Source organism: Pezoporus occidentalis, unplaced genomic scaffold (genome assembly GCF_034315485.1).
Source record: "Pezoporus occidentalis ecotype Australia unplaced genomic scaffold, CSIRO_AGI_Poc_V1 ctg158, whole genome shotgun sequence".
Taxonomy (NCBI): Eukaryota; Metazoa; Chordata; class Aves; order Psittaciformes; family Psittacidae; genus Pezoporus; species Pezoporus occidentalis.
Window position 1 is genome coordinate 3,022,074 of NW_026913404.1, and position 19,372 is coordinate 3,041,445.

General features: G+C 54.3%; 1 protein-coding gene and 1 long non-coding RNA gene across 2 annotated transcripts; both read left to right on the top strand.

Annotated features, from left to right (window-relative positions):
* Positions 1-718: 718 nt before the first annotated feature.
* Positions 719-2,616, top strand: LOC134160220 (noggin-2-like). Its single transcript, XM_062612021.1, has one exon. It carries the CDS (start codon positions 1,029-1,031, stop codon positions 1,665-1,667), a length of 639 nt encoding a protein of 212 aa, XP_062468005.1. The 5' UTR covers positions 719-1,028; the 3' UTR covers positions 1,668-2,616.
* Positions 2,617-12,756: 10,140 nt separating this feature from the next.
* On the top strand, positions 12,757-14,770 carry LOC134160124 (uncharacterized). The gene is made up of 2 exons (XR_009963454.1): positions 12,757-13,166; positions 13,285-14,770. It is a non-coding gene; the product is annotated as an uncharacterized LOC134160124 (long non-coding RNA).
* Positions 14,771-19,372: the final 4,602 nt, after the last annotated feature.

A 19,372-nucleotide genomic window follows, 5' to 3' on the forward strand; every position in this document is an offset into this window, starting at 1 on the left:
GGGCGCGCGCTGGGCGCGTATTTAACTTGGGCAGCGGGCGGCGCGCGGCAGAGCGCGGCGGGCGGGCGGAGGGCGCGGGAGAGCCGAGCTGAGCCGTGCCCAACCCAACCCAACCGAGCGGAGCTGAGCGGCTTTGAGCCCAGCCGAGCAGAGCGGCGCGGAGCCGCGGCTGGATCCGTTGAGCTCAGCGTAGCCGGCCGGGACCCCGAAGCAGCGGCAGCACCGGCAGCGGCAGCAGCATGGGTCGCCAGGGCTGCTGAGCGGCCGAGCCCGCCCCTGCCCGCCCTCGCCGAGGAGCCGCTCGGAGCGGCGGGCGCCGCCAAGGACCGCACCGGGAGCCGGTGCCTGGGACATCTCCTGCATACACACACTCCGTCGCGCCGAGGATGCTCCGGGGGCCAGCTGGCCGCCCCCGCCACTCGCCATGAGGAGAAGCCCGGCCGGGCCTCGGGCGCTGCCGCCGCTGCCAGCCGCCGCCTGAGCCCCGCGCCCTGACGGTGCCCGCGCAGGGGCCGCCCGAGCGGTCCGCCGTGACCCTTCCCCCCGCCCTTCGCCCTGCCCGCCCGGCTATAAAGGAGGGTTTTATTCTCGGGCTCCGGTCTCACGCCAAACCCTGTCACACCGTCTAGACAAGCTGTCGTGGGGCTCGGCCCAGCTGTCACCATGGCGATGGAGACGAGTCCGCTGTGAATTTGGGGGGGGGGGGGGGGGGGGGGGAGCGAGGGAGAGCGGCGACGGAGGAAGGCTCGGCCGCCGCCGTGCCCTGCCCTGCCCCGCGAGGGAGGCACGGACCCCCGGCGCTCTCGGCCGCGGCTGGAGCCGGCCCGGCGGGGAGCCCCGGGGAGCCAGCGGCCGCGGAGCGAGCCTCAGATGTGTCTGTCACACAACCCCGGCAGAGCTATTTAAAGTAACGGGCCTCGCCGGACTTTTGTCTCTGCCTATTTATGAGTCCCCCAGAGCTGGCAGGCACCGCCGGGCAGCGCTAGGAGCCGAGCCCGTGGGGACGCCAGCGGGGGCCCGCCCGGAGCATGACGGCGATCCGGGCGCTGCTGCTCTGCTCCTGCCTGGGGCTGCTGCGCCCCGTGGGCGGGCAGCCCTTCCTGCGACTGCGACCCTCGCCCAGCGACAACCTGCCCGTCAAAGACATCGTGGAGCACCCGGATCCCGAGTACGACCCCAAGGAGCATGACTTGGACGAGAGGACTCTGCGGAAGAAGCTGGGCAGCCATTTCGACCCCGGCTTCATGGCCGTGGCCGTGCCGGGACCGGCCAACGCGTCGGGCGCCGAGGCGGCGGCGGGGCGGGCGCGGGCGGCGCTGCCGGCGGAGCTGCGGCGGCTGGAGCTGGGCCCGCCCCAGGGACCGCGGCTCAGGGTGGGCAAGAAGGCGCGGCGGAAGGTGCTGCAGTGGCTCTGGGCGTACACCTACTGCCCCGTCCTCTACACATGGAAGGACCTGGGCGTCCGGTTCTGGCCTCGCTACATCAAGGAGGGCAACTGCTTCGCCGAGAAGTCCTGCTCGCTGCCAGAGGGCATGTTTTGCAAGCCCGTCAAGTCGGTCACCAAGACCTTCCTGCGCTGGCATTGCCAGGGCTGGTCCAGTCAGAAGTACTGCACTTGGATCCCGGTGCAGTACCCGCTCATCTCCGAGTGCAAGTGCTCCTGCTAACCCCCCCCGGCCTCGCCCCACCGCCCGGCATCGCCCGCATGATTTGGGGAAAGAGGCTGTGAGTGTTTTCACACTGCCCAGCGCTGGGTGTTGGGGCGAGGAACTGGGTCGTTTGGTTTTCTTTGTTTTTTTCTGGACTTATTTTAATGTTATTTTATTTGAAAGGGGAAAAGCGAACCCAGGAACTGCAGGGCAGGCCAAAGGCACAGTAAAGCACTACAAGCAGATGTCTATTTTTATACGTATATAGCCTTCTAACAAAAGGAAAATAAAAAAAAAAAAAAAAAAATTACCAGCCGTGTAAATAGAGAGGTTTTAAAGGAAAGGGAGGAAATCGCAGTTGTTGGGGTTTTTTTTAATTATTATTATAATTATTGTTATTATTATTATTTTAAAGACATAGGACCACATTTTAAACCCATCCCCACAGAACCTGAGCACTTCTGTGCTGAAGGGAAGGGCAAAGATTTCCCATAAAGATGATTTTATCAAAAGGAGAAAGGGGGGAAGGGGGGGGTAAAGAAAGCAAAGCAGGAACAGCAGCAGCCCCCAAGATGGTTGTTTCTCTGTGCTGTATTTTGTCTTCTTCAGACCTTGTCCCTGATGTTTGAACTAATTTGCCACGCTCCCTAGGGTTGTTTTTTAAAGTGTATAACAATTAATTCAGGAAATTTTAAATTACAAATCTATGAAAGAGTGGAATCATTTTGTTGTGTGGGAATACATATAGTCATGTAGAGATGCTAAAGGAAATTTTCTGTGTACAGTTTATTTATTTTTAACGTTTGTGTATAGGAAAAAAAAAACAAACAAGCTAGAGATTATGCCAGAAACTATTGGAAATGTTTACTTGAATATTCCTTTAAAAACATATCAATGTAAATATGAGCTATCACTGAGCAGAAAAAAAAAAAAGGCATTTTTAGCAATAAACTCTATCTTTGAAGGAGCCCTCTCCCCCATGGTGCACCCCACTTCCCCACAGGAACTGCCGAGACCCCAGGTCTTGCTCAGAGCAGGTGATGAGTAAAGGGCTTTGGCCGTGTGAATCGTGACACGCTCCTGAGTCTGGTGGAGCTCCACTGGCTTCTGTGCCTGGGATCATGCTCTGGGCTCTGTGTGTTTAACCTGATGGGGAGAGAGAAACAAAAAAATGGGGAGAGGAATGGCTCATAACATGCAAAAAGAGTGCGATGTCCCAGCCAGAAGGTGTCATCTGAAGTCCTTGGGAGATTCCATGCTCTGTAGCTCTTGGATTCAGCTCTTCTCCCACTGGCAGAGGAAGCAATCGAGGTTACTACCCCAGCCATCAAAGCGCCTGACACAGCTAGGCAGCCCCATGTGTGTCAGAACAAATGTTTTTTCCTTGGCTGCCACTGCTAGCACGGGAGGGGAGGATATTGACAAGCCCCGTGCCCAGCCCTGCTGCTGCCACGGAGCCCAAGGCCTGTCGTAAGCTAGGGTGAGGAGGAACTGCAGATCCCACAACGGCTCTGCATGCCCTCAGCTTCCCACCCTGGTATGCCAGGGCCACCGGGACCCTCACTATTCTGCTGGAGTTCATGGAGCCAGGGACAGGGACAGACATCCTGGCAGGCTGTGGGCAATGGAGCCACTGGGGAAGAGCCCAGCACTGGTGAGCAGGGACCTTGGCAGTGCAAGACCATTCCCGATGGACATCTGTCTGTCTGTCTGTCATAGGGCTTGGAGTGGGGCCCTGACATGCTGCTAGGCCGTCCTCCTGCATGCTTCATGTGGGCTGCTGGTGGTGGAGGGAAGGTCTGGCCATTCCCTAGAGTGTCTAAAACGTGCCCAGCATCCCTGAGGAACAAACTGCTGCCGAAGGCCCTTGCCAGCAAGAAGCCACGCTCCGCCAAGCTGTCTGCAGAGCAGCAGGGAGACCCTGTCCCCCTCTGGCCTGGCACACAGCAGAGGAGAGCAGTGTGACACCAAGTCCATATCCCATGGGAAGGCACCAGGATACTCTGAGGGGTCTGGCTCGCATCTCTCCATCATCCTCTGAGGGTATTGCGGTCCAGTGAACCCCCCTGGAGCAGGCCTGCAGGTTATGCACAGATTGAGGCCTGGAGGTTATGCACAGATTGAGGCCGAAACTGGGAAAGAGCTTTTTTAGTGGGCACGGTGGAGACAAGGCCAGAGGGACAGTGATATTCTTCAGCCCATGTCCCTGCAGAGCCCTGAGGACATCCGCTCAGCTCTGTGCGAGGAGCAGGTTGGCCTTTCCATGCGTTTGTCAGCGAGGGACTGGGGAAGGGGGAGTCATGGAGGGCAGGGTGAAAAGGAGAGCTCGGTGAAGGCAATGTGCAAAACATCAGGGGCATTTGGGAGAGGAAGGGGAAAGCTCATTTTGCAAGAGGAACAACATCTGTGGTGTGGGGGCTGAACATCTGTAGGAGGGAGCATGGGGGGAGGGCATTCTGGGAAAATATTTCTGACATAATCCCAACAGTATCTGGTGTGTTGGGATTTGGTTACAAATGGCTCTCTAACGTCTGTGCGTTTTGTTCTGCTGGTTCCAGGGGCACACAGAGACCCCTGCTTTGTGCTAACCTGGGAAATAAACCATTCGCTGGGCTCAATGGCTGAGTTCAGTTGCATGGGGAAGGGGGGGTGGGAATGGGGAAGGCGAGAATTGTGTGAACTCCAGCAAAAAACAGCCTAAAAGCCTCTGTGCCATGTGCTGGAGGGAGGAGGGGGGCTGCCTCCGTCTCTGGGGAGACTCAGTGGTCCCACTTGAGATGGCAGCTTGTTTGGAGAGGAAAGCATGAGACTCGGGAGCAGAGGTACTTGGTGTGGGCAGGGGCCGGGGAGCTGAGGGTAGCCCCACGGGGTGTGTGCAGCTCCCCAGGCTCTGGTGTGTGGTCACTTTGTGCTGAGGAACCTCCTGCTCAGCTGCCCCAGGAGGGGATGAGTCGGCCGTGTGACAGCCAGGCCAGGGGCGTGATGGCTGGCCTTGGCTGCTGAGCCTCAAAGGAGAGAAAGACAAAGGAGAACCAGCCTGGTTCTTTGGTGCGGTTATTTCATTGTCTCCCCAAGCTGCTTATGATTAAGGGACAAGCTGGGGGGGAGAAAGGGGGCAGAACCGGCAGAACCCCGAGATGTGGTGGGTGCTGACTTCTGAAGATAGGGGTTCTTCCCTTGTTCTGGCCTGGGAGATGGGCCCAGAGCACCAAAAGGCAGGTGTTGTCCCCTAGGTTGGGTCCCACTTGTCATCACATTGGCAAGAGACAGGCTGTGGCCACACACTGACAGGAGTGTGCACACCTGCTTCTGGACACCCAGCCATTCCTCTATTCACCCAGGATTTGCAGGGGGAGTGTGGCCTCCCCAGTTAGCCAGGTGCTTTGCGGTCTCCCTTCTCTGTGCTGAGTTTCAGGGCTTAAGCAGAAGGTGGTTAGCGGGAGGACCAGCAGTTTGACACCTTCTTCCTTCAAGCAGGGCAGAACACATATGGTGGAGGTGGCTCCATGGGACCCATGGGACCTACCTCATGGCTGCCCCATGTTCTGAGGTCACATGTCAACTGGCAAAGCTTTCCTCTCCACAGAGCTGGCCTGCTCTGACACCACGCACTGTGCTTGGGCAGCTCCCTTGGCTGGATCATGTCTGATCTCTTCCTTGTAGTCCCTACAAAGCATGGCTCAGAGCAGAGAGCTCCTCTCTTGGGTCCACAGAGGTCTTCATCTCTTTCGCATGTCAAAGCCCTTCGTTCACCTCATGAATTGCTTTCCCATGCACAAACCCTAGATTTAGACAATCTTGTCTTGGGAGGGAATGCAAGCACAGAATGGCTTCTGACATTTGACTCACTGGTATGGAGCACTTTCCCATTCGTCTTTCATGTCCCACTTTGGCTTTGAAACCAGCAGTGGGTTAACTTTTTGTCTCTGCTGGCAGAGAATATTTCATCTTGTTTCCCATGCCACCTTGCCCGGTTTAGCTCAGGTCCCCTTAGTTAAGGCCAGTCTCCAGGAATGAGGTTTCTGTTGGCGTGCTGGCTCTGCCAGGGTGACCCAGGATTCACAGGTCCAGAGCTCGCAGGTGTCTAATGCCAGCTCTTGAGATATCTGACTCAGGACCACATGATGATCTAAGCCCATCACTCATCATTCCTAGAAAGGCAGATGAACGGTCTGGACTCAGTAATTGCCTCCTCAAACTTTCAAGCCCAGGCTAAGCTGAGATTTCTCTCAATGTGCAGAATTGTTCTCAACTCCTCCTTTAGTGTGAGTGTTGGCTGTCACTCACCTTTGCAGCCCAGCATGGCCACCAGGAGCCCTCAGGGAAAGCCAGACTCCCTGCATCTTGCTTGGTTCACCAGCAGGTCCCTGGCGAGCCCAACCTGTCGACTGCTGCTGGCCAAGATCTCCAACCAAGCTGGACCTGCTTCCTCCAGGCACTCCCAGATCCCCATTCAAAACCATAATGAAAAACATGCAGTGGTGTTTAGGTGACCAGCACCAGTGCCAGCCAGTGCTGACCATGCTGAGCACAGATGTGCCTCGTGGCATGGGCAGAGGTGGACTCTTGTCTTGCCATCTCTTCACGGCTGCTGGGTGCAAGGGCAGGGGCTCTGCTTCCTTCCTTCTCTTCCTTTCTAAGACCCACCTTAGGCTGCCTTTCTCCCCACTCCTTTGCAGTTCTCCTTAGCTGCCTGTGTCTCCATGCACAGCAAAGCCAACCACATGCCCAGTTGCTGCTTGGCAGAGCTGGGCCCTGATTCCTCGCCAGCATGTGCATGAGGGGTTGCAGGGGTACCTTGGGCTCTACTCACTGTCACTCCCTTCCCCCTCGGGAATGAAACCCTAACATTAACAGCAGCACCATCCAGGAGACACGGCTGCTCTTCAGTGTTAGCTGCCTGGTATTCTGCTTAAAAATGTCAGCCCGTCAAGGAGAAGGGACCACATCATGTGGCTCCCAGGAGCCCAATCAGAGAGGCAGACGCATGAAGAGTGAATCCCGGTGAGCTGGGAGGCAGCGCTCGCAGGACAACCATTGGCTATAGTGGCCCTTTCAGGGGCTGGTGAATGAATCCATTCACAAAAACACAGGGCTAGTTTGCAAACAGCAAAACAGTCTGGAGGAGTCTGCTAGGGAGACACCCAAGCCCTGCAGCAGATGTGTGGGATGTGGCTAGTGCAGCTGTGTCCAAGCCCAAGCAAAGGTGCAGTGAATCTGGGAGGGCCAATTCCACCTCTTCCAGTTTTCAGGCCCCGCTGCTCCTCTCGAGGAGGTTCATTGCCCTGCCCCAAGAATCTCATCCTCCTGCCAGACTCCCAGGCATGGGGCACAGACCGCCAAGGGCACACGGACCACCACTGGGGCATATTAGGAGAGAGACCCTGATCTCCAGCATCACACAGATATCCTGGAAAGGGAGAGAAGCCCTCACAGAAGCCCATGGTCCCAGAGATACGATGGAGCGTACAATGGGAAAAGCTGCTTCTTGGATCTGGAAACTAGGAGTGAAGGGTGTTACACTGGGTAATGCCAGACGTGAGGCATGGTTGCTCTCAGAGGGCATGACTAGGTCAGCCACGTCAGCCACCCTTTCAGTGGAAGGGTGGGCAGGCATTGGAACAGGCCGCCCAGGTGAAGTCACTGTCCCTGGAAGTAACAAGTCATGTAGATGAGGCCCTTAGTGACATGGTTTAGTGGTGGTCTTGGCAGTGCTGTGGGAACAGTTGGACTTAATGGTCTTAAAGGTCTTTTCCAACCTGGCTGATTCCATGATTCTGATTCTATGAGCCTTGTTACCATGTGGTCTAAGGATCACAAACATGGTGCTTCGAAACAAGTTATCTCCCCATGCTGGAGAGCAGAGAACAAGGCGACCAGCCAAGCTCACTGGCCACCCCCCTTAGTTAAGATCTGAACCTTTTCCCCCAGAGAAGTCTTTAAAGCCACTACAAAAAGCCAGGGCTTTGGAGCCAGTGCTGCCAGAGCTGTGGGAGGTCCACAGTGAGGACCCTGGAGCTCCCAGAATGGTGATCCCACCCACTGAGCAGCAGCATATTCAGTGCATGCTGCGTTGCAACTCCTCTGTTCCAGCTTTGGCTGCTTTGGGAAGGTAGAAGGGGCCAAAGCTGAGCAGCAGGAATGCTGCAGAGGGAAGTAAAAGCTGCACCTCTGGGTATCAGGGCAGGACAGTCTTTGGAAACCAGGCTCTGAATCTGGAGTGGGAAAAGAGAACAACGATGCTGGAGAAAGAGCTCCTTGTCACAGATGGTAATTCACTCTGAGGGATCACGTACAGGTGTTGAAGTCCATAGGCTTCTTGGAAGGTTGTGCAAGAGCCATCAGATCTCCTCTGAGGCTGGCTGTGTCCTCAGGCATTGTCTGGTCTGCTTCCATCCCATTTACTGCCAAAAGACACTCCAGGAGATGGTACTAACAAAGGACTGGGCCTCCAGCCTTGGCTCAGTTTATCTACTTTATTGGGAAAGGGACCATATTTCATCCTGGAGCTGAGATTAAGCACTGAACTGGACTTGGTGTTCCACTCTATTTTAGGAAAGAGCCTACTTTTGCCTCCCCCTTTCGCACCAGGACTGCAGCCAGCAATCCTCTCGGCCACCTCTTTGAGGCAGAGAAAGCGGCATGCAGGTCAACGCATAGCAGTGAAGCTGGACTTTGCCACTAATAACGAAGGATGTCGGTGATGGTGTGTGTAGTGCGGTGGTACCCAACGGAGCCCTCGGCTGAAGGAGGTGCCTTCAGCCCGGGCAGCGCTGCTGTGCTGCTCTGTGGAACCAGACACACGGCGCTCTGCCCCTCCTGCCAGACGTTGCCCTGGAGGTGCTCCCAGCAGGGCACCGGTCACCCCACAGCGAGCAGAGGCCCGGGGTAGTGCTGAGGGGCTGCTGGGCTGCTCTGCAGCACTGGAGGACGCTGACACTCGTCTCTCAGGGCTCCAGAGAGGCTGGGACTCGCGGGGAGGGGTGTTGGGTGCGCGCAGTGGGGCCGGGTAGCCTTCCCCCGCCCCCGGGGCGCTCCGGGGACAGGCACTGGGAAGAAGGCGGCCCCTGCCCGGGGGTTGCTGTCCGCGGCCTGCTCCAGCTCCAGGGCATCCCCGGACCCCGCGGCCTCCCGTCTCCTGGGCGCCGGTGCCGGTCGGGCCGCGCAGGGCCCATCTGTGGCCGTCTCCGCCGCGGGCGCCGTTCAGCCGGGAAAAGGGCGCCACCTGGCGGCCCGCGGGACCCGCCGGGGTCCGCCGCACGTTGCTTGCCGCGGGGTGTCACCTCGCCGGGCCCTCGCAGCGCCTCTGCCCCTCTCCGCCCGTCTCACCGGGCCCTCAGACACCCCACCGGGGCCCCCGCCCTGCCGCTCCCCTCTGCCCGCCCCATAGGGACTGTGGCAGTGCCCGGCCTCTCCCGTGTCACCGTGGACAGGGACCAGTGTGAAACCCGCGGAGGAGGGTCCTGGCAGAGCCCCAGCAGCCTTCGCTGGGCTCAGGGCCCCGGGGAGCAGCGGCCTGGGCCCCGATGTGCCGAGCAGAGTGGAGCCTTTGCCCAGGTCGGGCTGAGGCACAGTGTGGTGATGTAGGGGCTCCCTCAGCCTGTGATGGGTGACATTGTTGGACAAGCAGCTCTGTCACAAACACACAGTTTGTGGACACTTCTGGTGTGCCCAACACAAGAGGGACGTGGAGCTGTTAGAGGGAGTCCAGAGGAGGCCATGGAGATGCTGTGAGGGCTGGAGCAGCTCTGCTCTGGAGCCAGGCTGAGAGAGCTGGGCTGGTTCAGCCTGGAGAAGAGAAGGCTCCTTAAGGGGAGACCTTAGAGCAGCTCCCAGTGCCTAAAGGGGCTGCAAGGATGCTGGAGAGGGATACTTCATCAGGGAGTGTAGGGACAGGACAAGGGATAATGGGTTCAGAAATAAACAGGGCAGATTTAGGTTGGATATTAGGCAGACATTCTTCTCTGTGAGGGTGCTGAGGCGCTGGCACAGGTTGCCCAGAGAAGCTGCGGCTGTGCCATCCCTGGCCAGATTGGACAGCTTGGAGCAACCTGGTCTAGTGGAAGGTGTCACTGCCCATGGCAGGAGTGTTTGGTCTGGATGAGTTTTAAGGTCCTTTGCAACCCAAACCATTCTACGATACTATGATTCTAATTCCAGCTTCCTACCAGCCACCATCGACCTCCCATGGGATGTCCCATGAAGCCACCCCAGAGCTGCATGAGCCTCCTTTCCCTCTGCAGCAGCAGTAGCAGCCACTGGCCAGCAAACAGACCCCAGAAGTCCAAAACCCTCTACAGCTTTCATCTGAGCTGACGTAAATATGTTCTACATGAGGAACTTCAGCATGCCTTGCATATAAATGCTTCCCATAGTGGTGGACAAAGCAGCCCTCCATCCTCCCAAAGGGAGTGGTGTAAGAGGAACCATCAAAGATACCCTTGCATAGAAGAAAAAAGGTATCCTCCGTGAACGCTCTGAGTGAAGTGGGATTCATCTAACCCCTCTATCTCTGTTGCCTACGCGCCGTCTGCACATAGTTGTTGTCTTGGTCCAGGTCCAGCCCTGTTGTCCAGCTCAGTTACTTCAATAAGCCTTCAAATTGCTTAACAAATACCACACAAATGTTTAAACCCTGAGAATTTGTACTCTGGGCTCAAAATGTGATTTATCTTCATCTATGCCTGCAAGATTTATCAGCCCAAATTAAGGGAATGGCTGCACTCTTTAAAGTGTGGTTCTAGTCAGAAAAACCAACTGGAGTCTTGTCTCACTGAGCAGGACACATGGCCAAACCAGAAGGGAAAAACTGAGAAACGTTTTTCTAAAACAATCCTTGTGTTTTTTGGTCAAAATTTTTGAAGTGTGGCTGAATTTAGAAACATCTGATCAGCTCAGTAGTGAGCCAGGAGCCAGGAAAGGAATGGTGAAAATTCAGTCAGGTTTTTTCCTCTGTTCTTCACCAGAATTTAATATTTTTATGCCATTTTTCATCCAAAAGTGCTGGCAAGCGCTGCATGGCACATCTGTCTGCTAAAGGCCATCTGCAAACCTCCACCCCTTTGTAACACAGGTGAGAGATGTCTCTGTTGGTGCATACACACAAGAGAATAAAAGCATGTGTTGGTGCACTCTGGGCAAGCCTGCTAAAGCCTGGGACATGAGGCTTTAATCCTGGCCACGGAGGAGTGCACTGGTAATATATGGCAGTAATTCCTACTAACAAACCCTGCAGACTTGTGTTTCTGCTCATTGCTAGCAGACTTCTTCCTTTCTTCTTGCTTCCTTTTTCCTCAAAGGGACATGGAGCTGTTGGAGCAAGTCCAGAGGAGGCCATGAGGATGATCAGGGGCTGGAGCATCTCCTGTATGAAGACAGGCTGAGAAAATGTGGGCTGTTTAGGCTGGAGAAGAGAAGCTGCATGGAGACCTCATAGCAGCCTTCCAGTATCTGAAGGGGGCCTGTGAGGATGTCGGAGAGGGATTCTTCATCAGGAACTGTAGCAACAGGACAAGAGGTAATGGATTTAAACTGAAACAGGGGAAATTCAGAAGGAAGTTCTTTACCGTGAGGGTGCTGAGGCACTGGCACAGGTTGCCCAGAGAAGCTGTGGCTGCCTAATCCCTGGTAGTGTTCAAGGCCATGTTGGTAGGGGCTTGGAGCAACCTGGTCTAGTGGAAGGTGTCCCTGCCTGTGGCAGGGGGTTGGAACTGGATGAGCTTTAAGGTCCCTTCCAACCCAAACCATTCTATGATTCTAAGATTCTTGCTGTGACACTGAGCTCCCAAGGTGGGAGGCTGGCTCTGCTGTGCCCTGAGAACCATTGGAGCAAGGCCAGGAAATCCCAATGCCATGGGCAGCTTCAGAGAATATGGAGTTCTTTCTCCTTTCACAAGCTTTTCAAGTGGATCTCCAAGGTGCGGGTTGTACTGGCAATGACAGGTCCAGAAAAAACCCACCCAACCTCTAACAGGGTGAAACCTCAAACCAGGCAGAGCAGATCAAGAAATACAAGAAGATGGGGGATGGGTCATTGAAGAACTGTCACTAGACTCCAGAGAGACCAGCTTTGCAGCCAGATGACGTTAAGCCATACTGTTAAACGCACCTCATCTGGAGGTGGGGAGGCACGACAAATGCATGTGAAACCCACACCAGAAAGAAACAGCCCTGGAAACTGGGTTTGCTAATTGGCAGGATTTTTTTTCAGATAAGACTTACCTTGAAACTATATTGTTTGTCTACCTGTGCAATTACCCATCAAATCAAGTTGTAGGGGAAAAAAAAAAAATGCATTCTAGAGGTTTCCTTTGGACAGCATGAAAGCCTTTTGATCCAGCTTGAGCCTCCAGACTCCATACATTCAGACTGCAGTGCTGGTGTGGTTACAGTGACACAAGGCAAAAAGAAAACGAAAGGTCCTTTCAGGATAGTAGGTGTGATCCTTTCCCAGTAAGTGCAAGGAGAATGTTTTATTCCTCATCAACTTGCCTGGATCAGGATGTCCTTCTTGCCCTAAGAAAATCCTTTGTAATTAAACCTTTTTTCTGCAATATGTCAGGGCACATAACAAGGATTTTCCTGCCTGGAAGTAGTGTGATCTTAGATATTTCTAGATATAGCTCAGGCTGGAGGTATGAACAGAAATATGATCGTTTATGCCCACCATCGTTGAAGCTGGGAGGGTCCTGATTTCAATCTCAGCAACAAAGGGCATGTGTAAGTAATCCTTGGTTTAAAAGGTCTGAAATGACTCTCATCATCTCCTCTGGCTGCCCGTCTCATCCAGCCAGTCTCACCTCATCCCATAGGAACAGGCAGCTGGATCCCATCCGTGCTGCCATCCCAGCCATCCTGTAGCTGAGATCACTGGGGCCAGATATCGTGAGGTGGGGGCTTGAGGGGCACTGTCCCCTGTTAATACCCCTGTCACATAGCACAGCTATGCACCATCATAGGCTCTCTCAGCCAAGAAGGCAAGAAGGCACACAGGGGTGGGAAGAAGCCCCAGGACTGACTCTTTTCTGAGGCTGAGCCAGACCCTAGATGAGAGAGGAACCCCAGGAGATGGCCTTGTTTTCCCTACCAGCAATGTGTTCGTCAAAGACTGAAAGCAACCCCATCCCGCACTGTGGTCCCCATGTGTCACCGCTGACGCCTGCCACTAGCTCTGCTGCACTCATCTCCTTGGCTGCATCATGGAGGATGCTCAGCCGCTGCCATCCTGCTGTCACTCTCACACAGTTTGGCACACAAACAGCCAAAGGCTGAGGAGATGTGCAACGAGTAGTCAACCTTGCCGTTCCCTTTCTCAATACTTTAAGAAGAGATGATAAGCCACCAGCTGGCAGGTGGCTGCCAGTGTGTGGAGCCTTGCACAGTTCTTCTGGTAGTTGAAACACAGAAGGCAATATGCTCTCCACCAGAGAACATCAGCTGGTGATGTGTGATGCTTTTTCTCAGATAGGGGATGGATGTGAGATGCTCCTGATGCTGCCAGCACTTCTGAGACAGCAGGTGAAATAAAAAAGGTCCTGCTACCTGTTATCTCGGGATCTGTCCTCTGCAGGTGGGCATGTCTAGGGAGATGTGATTGATTTAAGTCACACTAACAAATGTGGTTTTGTCCTTACAGGATGTATCAGCTTGGCTACTGCTTGACTTGCTCTGGGAATCACACTTCAGCATCATAGCCCTGTACCTTCAGTCAGCAACCCAAGAACTGCAGTGAAGGCTGAGTAGGCACCTCCCCAGGACTCCCTGGGCTTCTCCTAGGGCTGTCCCTAGAGTGGCTCTTTACCCTTGGCTTTGTTTGGCATCCCCAGCCCTTTCCTATAACAGCAGCTGCTGAAAGTGTGAATTTCCATGCCTGAGGACTGCTCACTGGAGCATGTGCAGTCCAAGAACCAGTGGAAAAGCACCAGGTCCCATCCCTTGCTGTAGCTGCAAAACCTGCCTCATTCTCATTGCAGAAGAGTCTCACTGTGGGAATCTGCAGCTCTCCCATGCCTCCTGGTTAGTAGAGCTGTGGGGCTGTGAGGATCCCTTGGCTTTCACCTGCATGCACATGGGCAGGTTTTGTTCCTATCTGTGCTAGTTCTGCTTTTGGACAGGCCAAGGGCTGTCTGATGAGCTGTTCGGGTGTTTGAGTCCAGAGCCTCGTCCAGGGCTACAACTGTCCCAGGTCTGAGCTGCTTTGGAGACATCTGCCCTCCAGGGATGAGAAGAGGTTCCCAGGCCTGCTGAGAAGAAAACCATCGCTGCCTGCTTGGCACCGGAGCTTGGATGGGAATTCTGTTTTTCGTGAGCAGGCTGAGCGGTCAGCACATACCATGAGCAACAGTCAGAGGAGCAATAAATAGCCTACCCAGACCAGAAGGAGACAACCTGTTCAGACTGGACCACTCATCCCCTGTGCTGGACAGAATAACTATTGCTCTGTGTCAAGGTCTCATGTGCTGAGGAGAGAAAGCCTCTGGCCAGGCCCAGCCTGCACCTAGCGGGTTCTCCAAGAGCAGCCATGGTTACTGCTTCAACCAGCACGTCCCAGGGATGTGGTAGGCAGCCATCAGGATTGTCTTTGTTCCAGTGAGATGTTTCACTCCTGCTCCCAAAGACGTGCCAAGAGGCAGATGCCATTGCTGCAGGCTGGCTGTGGACTTCTCCTCCAGGGCTGGTTCCCATTTGGGATTGAACCCAACCGTACTTCTCCATTCCAGTGAAAGACCCAGCTTTGCTCATTCTCCAGAAAAAGGAGCACTTTGAAAATGTTAAGGTTCCATAACTCATACCAGGAAAACCTTGTGTTCCCCAATGAGGTTTCTTTGTGGTCTTATACCACCCGTAAGACTGTGGGGAAGAGGAGAGGTCCCAAATAGCCAGTGCAAGCCCATCACTTAGCATTTCCCCTTCTCCCTTTTAAAGTCTACAACGGGAGCAGGCATGAAAGGCATTCCTGCAGCTACGGGCCAGTGTTTCTTCCCAGTCACCTCCTGCTGAGCAACAAATCTGGGATAGCCAGGGGTTGTAAAGTCCTCTGAACCTGAAAAGTGCTAACCAAGAGAATAAAGCACAACAAGAGTGTTATTAATAAATGCCAGCTGCTGTTATATAACTCCTAATCATGAGCCGCGTCTTTCGGCCCCCATTGTTCCATTGTCAGGCCCCATTATCTGGGAACTCTTACCCATGGACCACAAGAAATAGGCTGGGCTCTGCGGGTTTGCAAACTTTCTTGTTGGAAAGCTTTTCATGCAATTGTTTTTGCTTTGTGCTGTTGCCTTCCTTATTGTACAGATGTGGGTGTGTATCGCAGCCCACACCCTCTGTCTTTTGCCTCAGGATAACTTTGAAAATGAGCTGATCCATCTCAGTGAGTGTTTTCCCTAAGAATTTGCTTTAAAAACAGCAACATTCAAACAAAAAAAAAAAACCACCTCATTTTCCTGAAGTGAAGCCCGTGCTGGGGAAAGATGCTGGCCTGGAATCCCAGCAGAATAAAGACTGCACTTTATCCTCAGAAGAGACTCCCCGCAGGACTGTCAGTGCCTTAGCCCAGGCCTGAAGGAAGAATGGAGTGTGGGGTAACCAGGTCTCTGGGACTCATTTGGAGCAGGGCATCTCTGTGGTTGCAGGGCTGGGCTATCAGTCCTCCCCTGCCAGCTTACAAGCTTTCAGCAGTCCTGCTTCAAGTGCATCTTCATAGAATCCCAGACTGGCTTGGGCTGGAAGGGACCTTAAAGCTCACCCAGTTCCAACCCCCTGCCATGGGCAGGGACACCTTCCACTAGACCAGGTTGCTCCAAGCCCCATCCAACCTGGCCTTGAACACTGCCAGGGATGGGGCAGCCACAGCTTCTCTGAGCACCCTGTGCCAGCGCCTCAGCACCCTCACAGGGAAGAACTGCCTAAGAGCGCATCTCAATCTCCTCTCTATCAGGTTAAAGCCATTCCCCTGTGTCCTCATGGACACATCAAGGAAGGCTTCTTCATGGCATTTCTCCCTGGAAATCAACATGAAGCTTATCTGGCACCAGTGCAAGCTTGTGAGTCTCAGCTGTACTTACAGGCTAATCATAGAATCAAAGAATCACAGAACAGTTTGGGTTGGAAGCTTTGGACCTTAAAGCTCAACCAGCTCCAACCCCCTGCTGCGGGCAAGGACTTTCACTAGACCAGGTTGCTGTGCAAAAAGAGGAGAGTGTAGTTCTTCGTGGCACCTTCATGCTGGCCAGTATAAGATACACCAGCATGGGAAGCTCTGCGTGCTGGGTTATGGCTGTTAGGTTGGTTGGGTCATGGCTGTTCAGGTTAGAGGTGCAGTCATTTCCCAGGGCTTAGAACTGACCACACCAAAAAAAAAAAAATGGGTTTCTGGTCAAAATTAAAAATTTGATTGAACTTTGCCTAGGTTTGGAAGAGAAATTATAAATCAAAACTGAGAAATGACAGGCTGTTGTGTTCATTTCCTGAGGCCTGTATTTTCTCTAAGAACAATATGCTTTAAACATCATTGTGTTTTTTATTCCTTTCACTGGAAAACCTGAAATGACACAGGAAGCTAAAAATAGTAACAGTATCCAACCAAGTCATTGGTGCTTTTCAGTCAGCTTCAATGCAAACTTCAGTGTTGGTTGGGCAGGATTTGTTATTTTTCTGACCAGGCCCTATATTAGATTCATGAATATATCTGACCAAAATGGTCTAGGAAAGCCACCAACCCATTCCTGAATGGTTTTCCCTGGAGTTCACCCAGTGCTTCACATCTTCAGGCAGCAACAACCAGTAAGCACAGTGATGCTCTTGGGATAGGGATGGAGATGAGTGCTGCAGTGTGACCACAGTGTGGTCCCCAAGCCTGGGGCTGCAGCCCTGTGGTCACCCTCCTTCATGCTCAGGAGAGATGGGCTCTGAGACACTGTTCCCCCAGAACCATCCTTGGTGGCTGCATCTCCTCCCCAGATGAGTCCAAGCTGTCCACAGTGGCCATCCTCTGGCCCATCCTGTTTTGCACTGAAAAGCAGGTGCAGAACATGCATGGCTATCACCAGGCATCTTCTCACCTCCTTCTGCCCTGCCAGTACCTGTAATACAGAACAAGACGCAAGGCACAGAGGTTGTGTGTGCTGTGCAGGGAGCTGGGGCAGCCCTGGAGACTACTCTCCTGGGACCTCTGCATGGCACAGAGACATCTACCTAACAATTGAGGGAATATTTTCCACCCAAAGAATCCATCTCATGGTCCCCTCTTCATTTGTGACACAAGGGAAAATGTGAACCAGCCAAGACGCGTGAATCACTGTCCCAAACAACATATAATGAACTCATAAAATCAAAGACAGGGTTTGTTTCAACCCGTGCTGCCAGGGCTCCTTGGACATTGTCTGGAATGAATTTAAGTTGTTACAAAACTCCCTGTGTCTCTGTGTCTCTTTCCCCCATCCCATCTTTCTTCTCTTCCCACCTCATGCTTTGCTTTCTTATGAAATCCTTCCCCCTCCTTTCCCTCCCACCTTTCCTCTCCATCTCCTGCCTTCATTCTCTCCCTTCTTGCCCTGGTCCCTCCTTCCCAACCCTTTGCCCCAGCTCTTCCCCTCGCATCCCTGCTCCCCCAGCCATCCCTGTGGCTGCTGGCCAGGTACCCCCACCATTTCCAAACAGGCTCATTTCCAGGACAACTTCAAAGATGCAGCCATGCCAATGGACCCCCTGTGCTGTGCTCTGGTGGGATCTCAGCCCCAGGGCCATCAGCAGAGGCTGGGTGGAAAGGTGACCTTCCCCAGTAGTACCTGGAGCTGGCGTAGTGCAGCCACAGAAGACCAGAGTCAACCCCACCTCCAGCCACATGTAGCTCCAGCAAGTGCCGTGCTGCGGCTGAGGGCAGGGACATGCTGGCCTAGGCCAGGGGCCACAGTGAGAGGCTTTGGCAGCTATGCTTGGGAAATGTCTGCACACCTCATTTGCCCACTCTGTGCTCTACTTCACCACCGCTGGGAGCAGGGGCGTGCTCCATGGTTTCCGCTGGGTGTGATGGTATTGTCAGCAGCACAGACTTGATGGCACATTGATTTCAACAGGTGGTCCTGCTCCTTCTGCTGCCTCCTAGAAATTGCTTCCATCCCTACAGGTCTGCCCATGTTCTGGCACTCCCAAAGAGGACAAGGAAGCAGGCACTTAAATCCCACCATTTCAAATAGCCAGATTTAATTACATCACAAAAGGTGCTAGTGCGGGCAACTGAGCGGGCTCTGGAGCCGCAGGCTGATTGCAGAGACAGTGGGACACTGCCTAAGGCAAGCTTGGGCAACAGCAGGTCCTGCTGCTTTGGGGACTTGGGCTGGCATCGCCGTGTTGCAACTCATGGTTCCAGCAGCACGCTTGGAGCAAACCAAGGACCCCCCTGTGCCATGTCCAATTGAGTGGTAGCAGCATGGCTCACGCTGCTGAGGCTTTCTGGACTCCCAGCCCAGATCTACCCAAACACTAAAGGCTGTATTGGTTTGGAGCAAGCAAGACACAGGCCAAACCTCAAACCAGCCATGCCAGAGCCAGCCTAGTGAGCTGCTCCTGGCTCACACAGGGCAGCCTTCATTTGCCAGGCAGGTCTGTGGGCCTTTCCCTTGGTGTCCAGCTGGGAACACCCCTGCTTTACCCAGAACTGTGCTCCTGTTGCAGCATCAGCAGCCACTTTCTGTGGGGAACAACAGCTCCTTTAATGCTGTGGATGAGGTGCTGCCCACCAGCCAGCGCAGCTCAGATTCCTCCAGTGCACCAAGATGTTGCCCAGCTTCCTCACATACCTACAGCAAGCACAGGGGTGGTGGGCACCTGACTGGAGCTGGTGAGGAGTAAGGTCCTCTGCAGATGCTGAGATACCTCATGAGGCTTAGTATAAGAGCTGCTTGTGCTAAGGCCAAGTTTTGCTGCTGACTTCAGACCTGTGGACAGCGTTTGCAAAGCAGCTCCCAAAGGTCATATGGGATGTTTTCCTGGAAAAACTGTTGCTCTGCATCCACATAACCCAGCTCCAGCAGAGCTGCTGCTGGGCAGCCGTTGTTCCAGGGAGATCCGCCACACAGGGAGCGTGCTGGAGACCCCACGATCACAAGCGAGGACACCACACAACATCCTCCCACTGCTGACAGCACAAACGTAGGTGCAAGCGCCTCAGCGGACTGGCTTTTCCCGGGCCCACCCCCTCCCAAGCTGCCGGAGAGCAGGGTCTGGGACAGCAGCGGCGGAGGAACGGCACCACCTCGCGGCTGTTCTGCCGGGGATGTGCTCCCATCGCGGCCGCATCGGGCCTCTCACCCTGCCACCGGTCGCCTAGGGAGCAGGGGATTCCTGGCGCGAAGAAGAGCAGAATGAGGTGCCTGCGGAGCTGCAACTGGCTGCGGGCATAGAGGGTGGCGTTTGGGCAGTGGTGCACATCTTTGACTGTCCATTGCACCCTCTTCCCACAGCATCCTGCCGGTCCAAGATTGGGGAGGGAATCACACTTAGCATTCCTCCAGCTTCCCTCTGGTGAGCTGAAGCTTCTGTTCAGTGCCGGACCTGTGCAATGTTCACATACAGCATCCTCCGAGTGGAGTGAGCAGGGTCAGAGTGGGAAAAAAAAACATGTAACATCCGTTTGTGGTGGTGTTAAGTGCTGGATGTTGCACTTTGTTTTCCCAAGGCATGTTCATTCACACCTTTCACACAGTAATCCCTATCCCCACTGG

Excerpts from the sequence above, each read along its gene's own strand:
- LOC134160220 (XM_062612021.1), top strand. The coding sequence starts at position 1,029 with ATGACGGCGATCCGGGCGCTGCTGCTCTGCTCCTGCCTGGGGCTGCTG.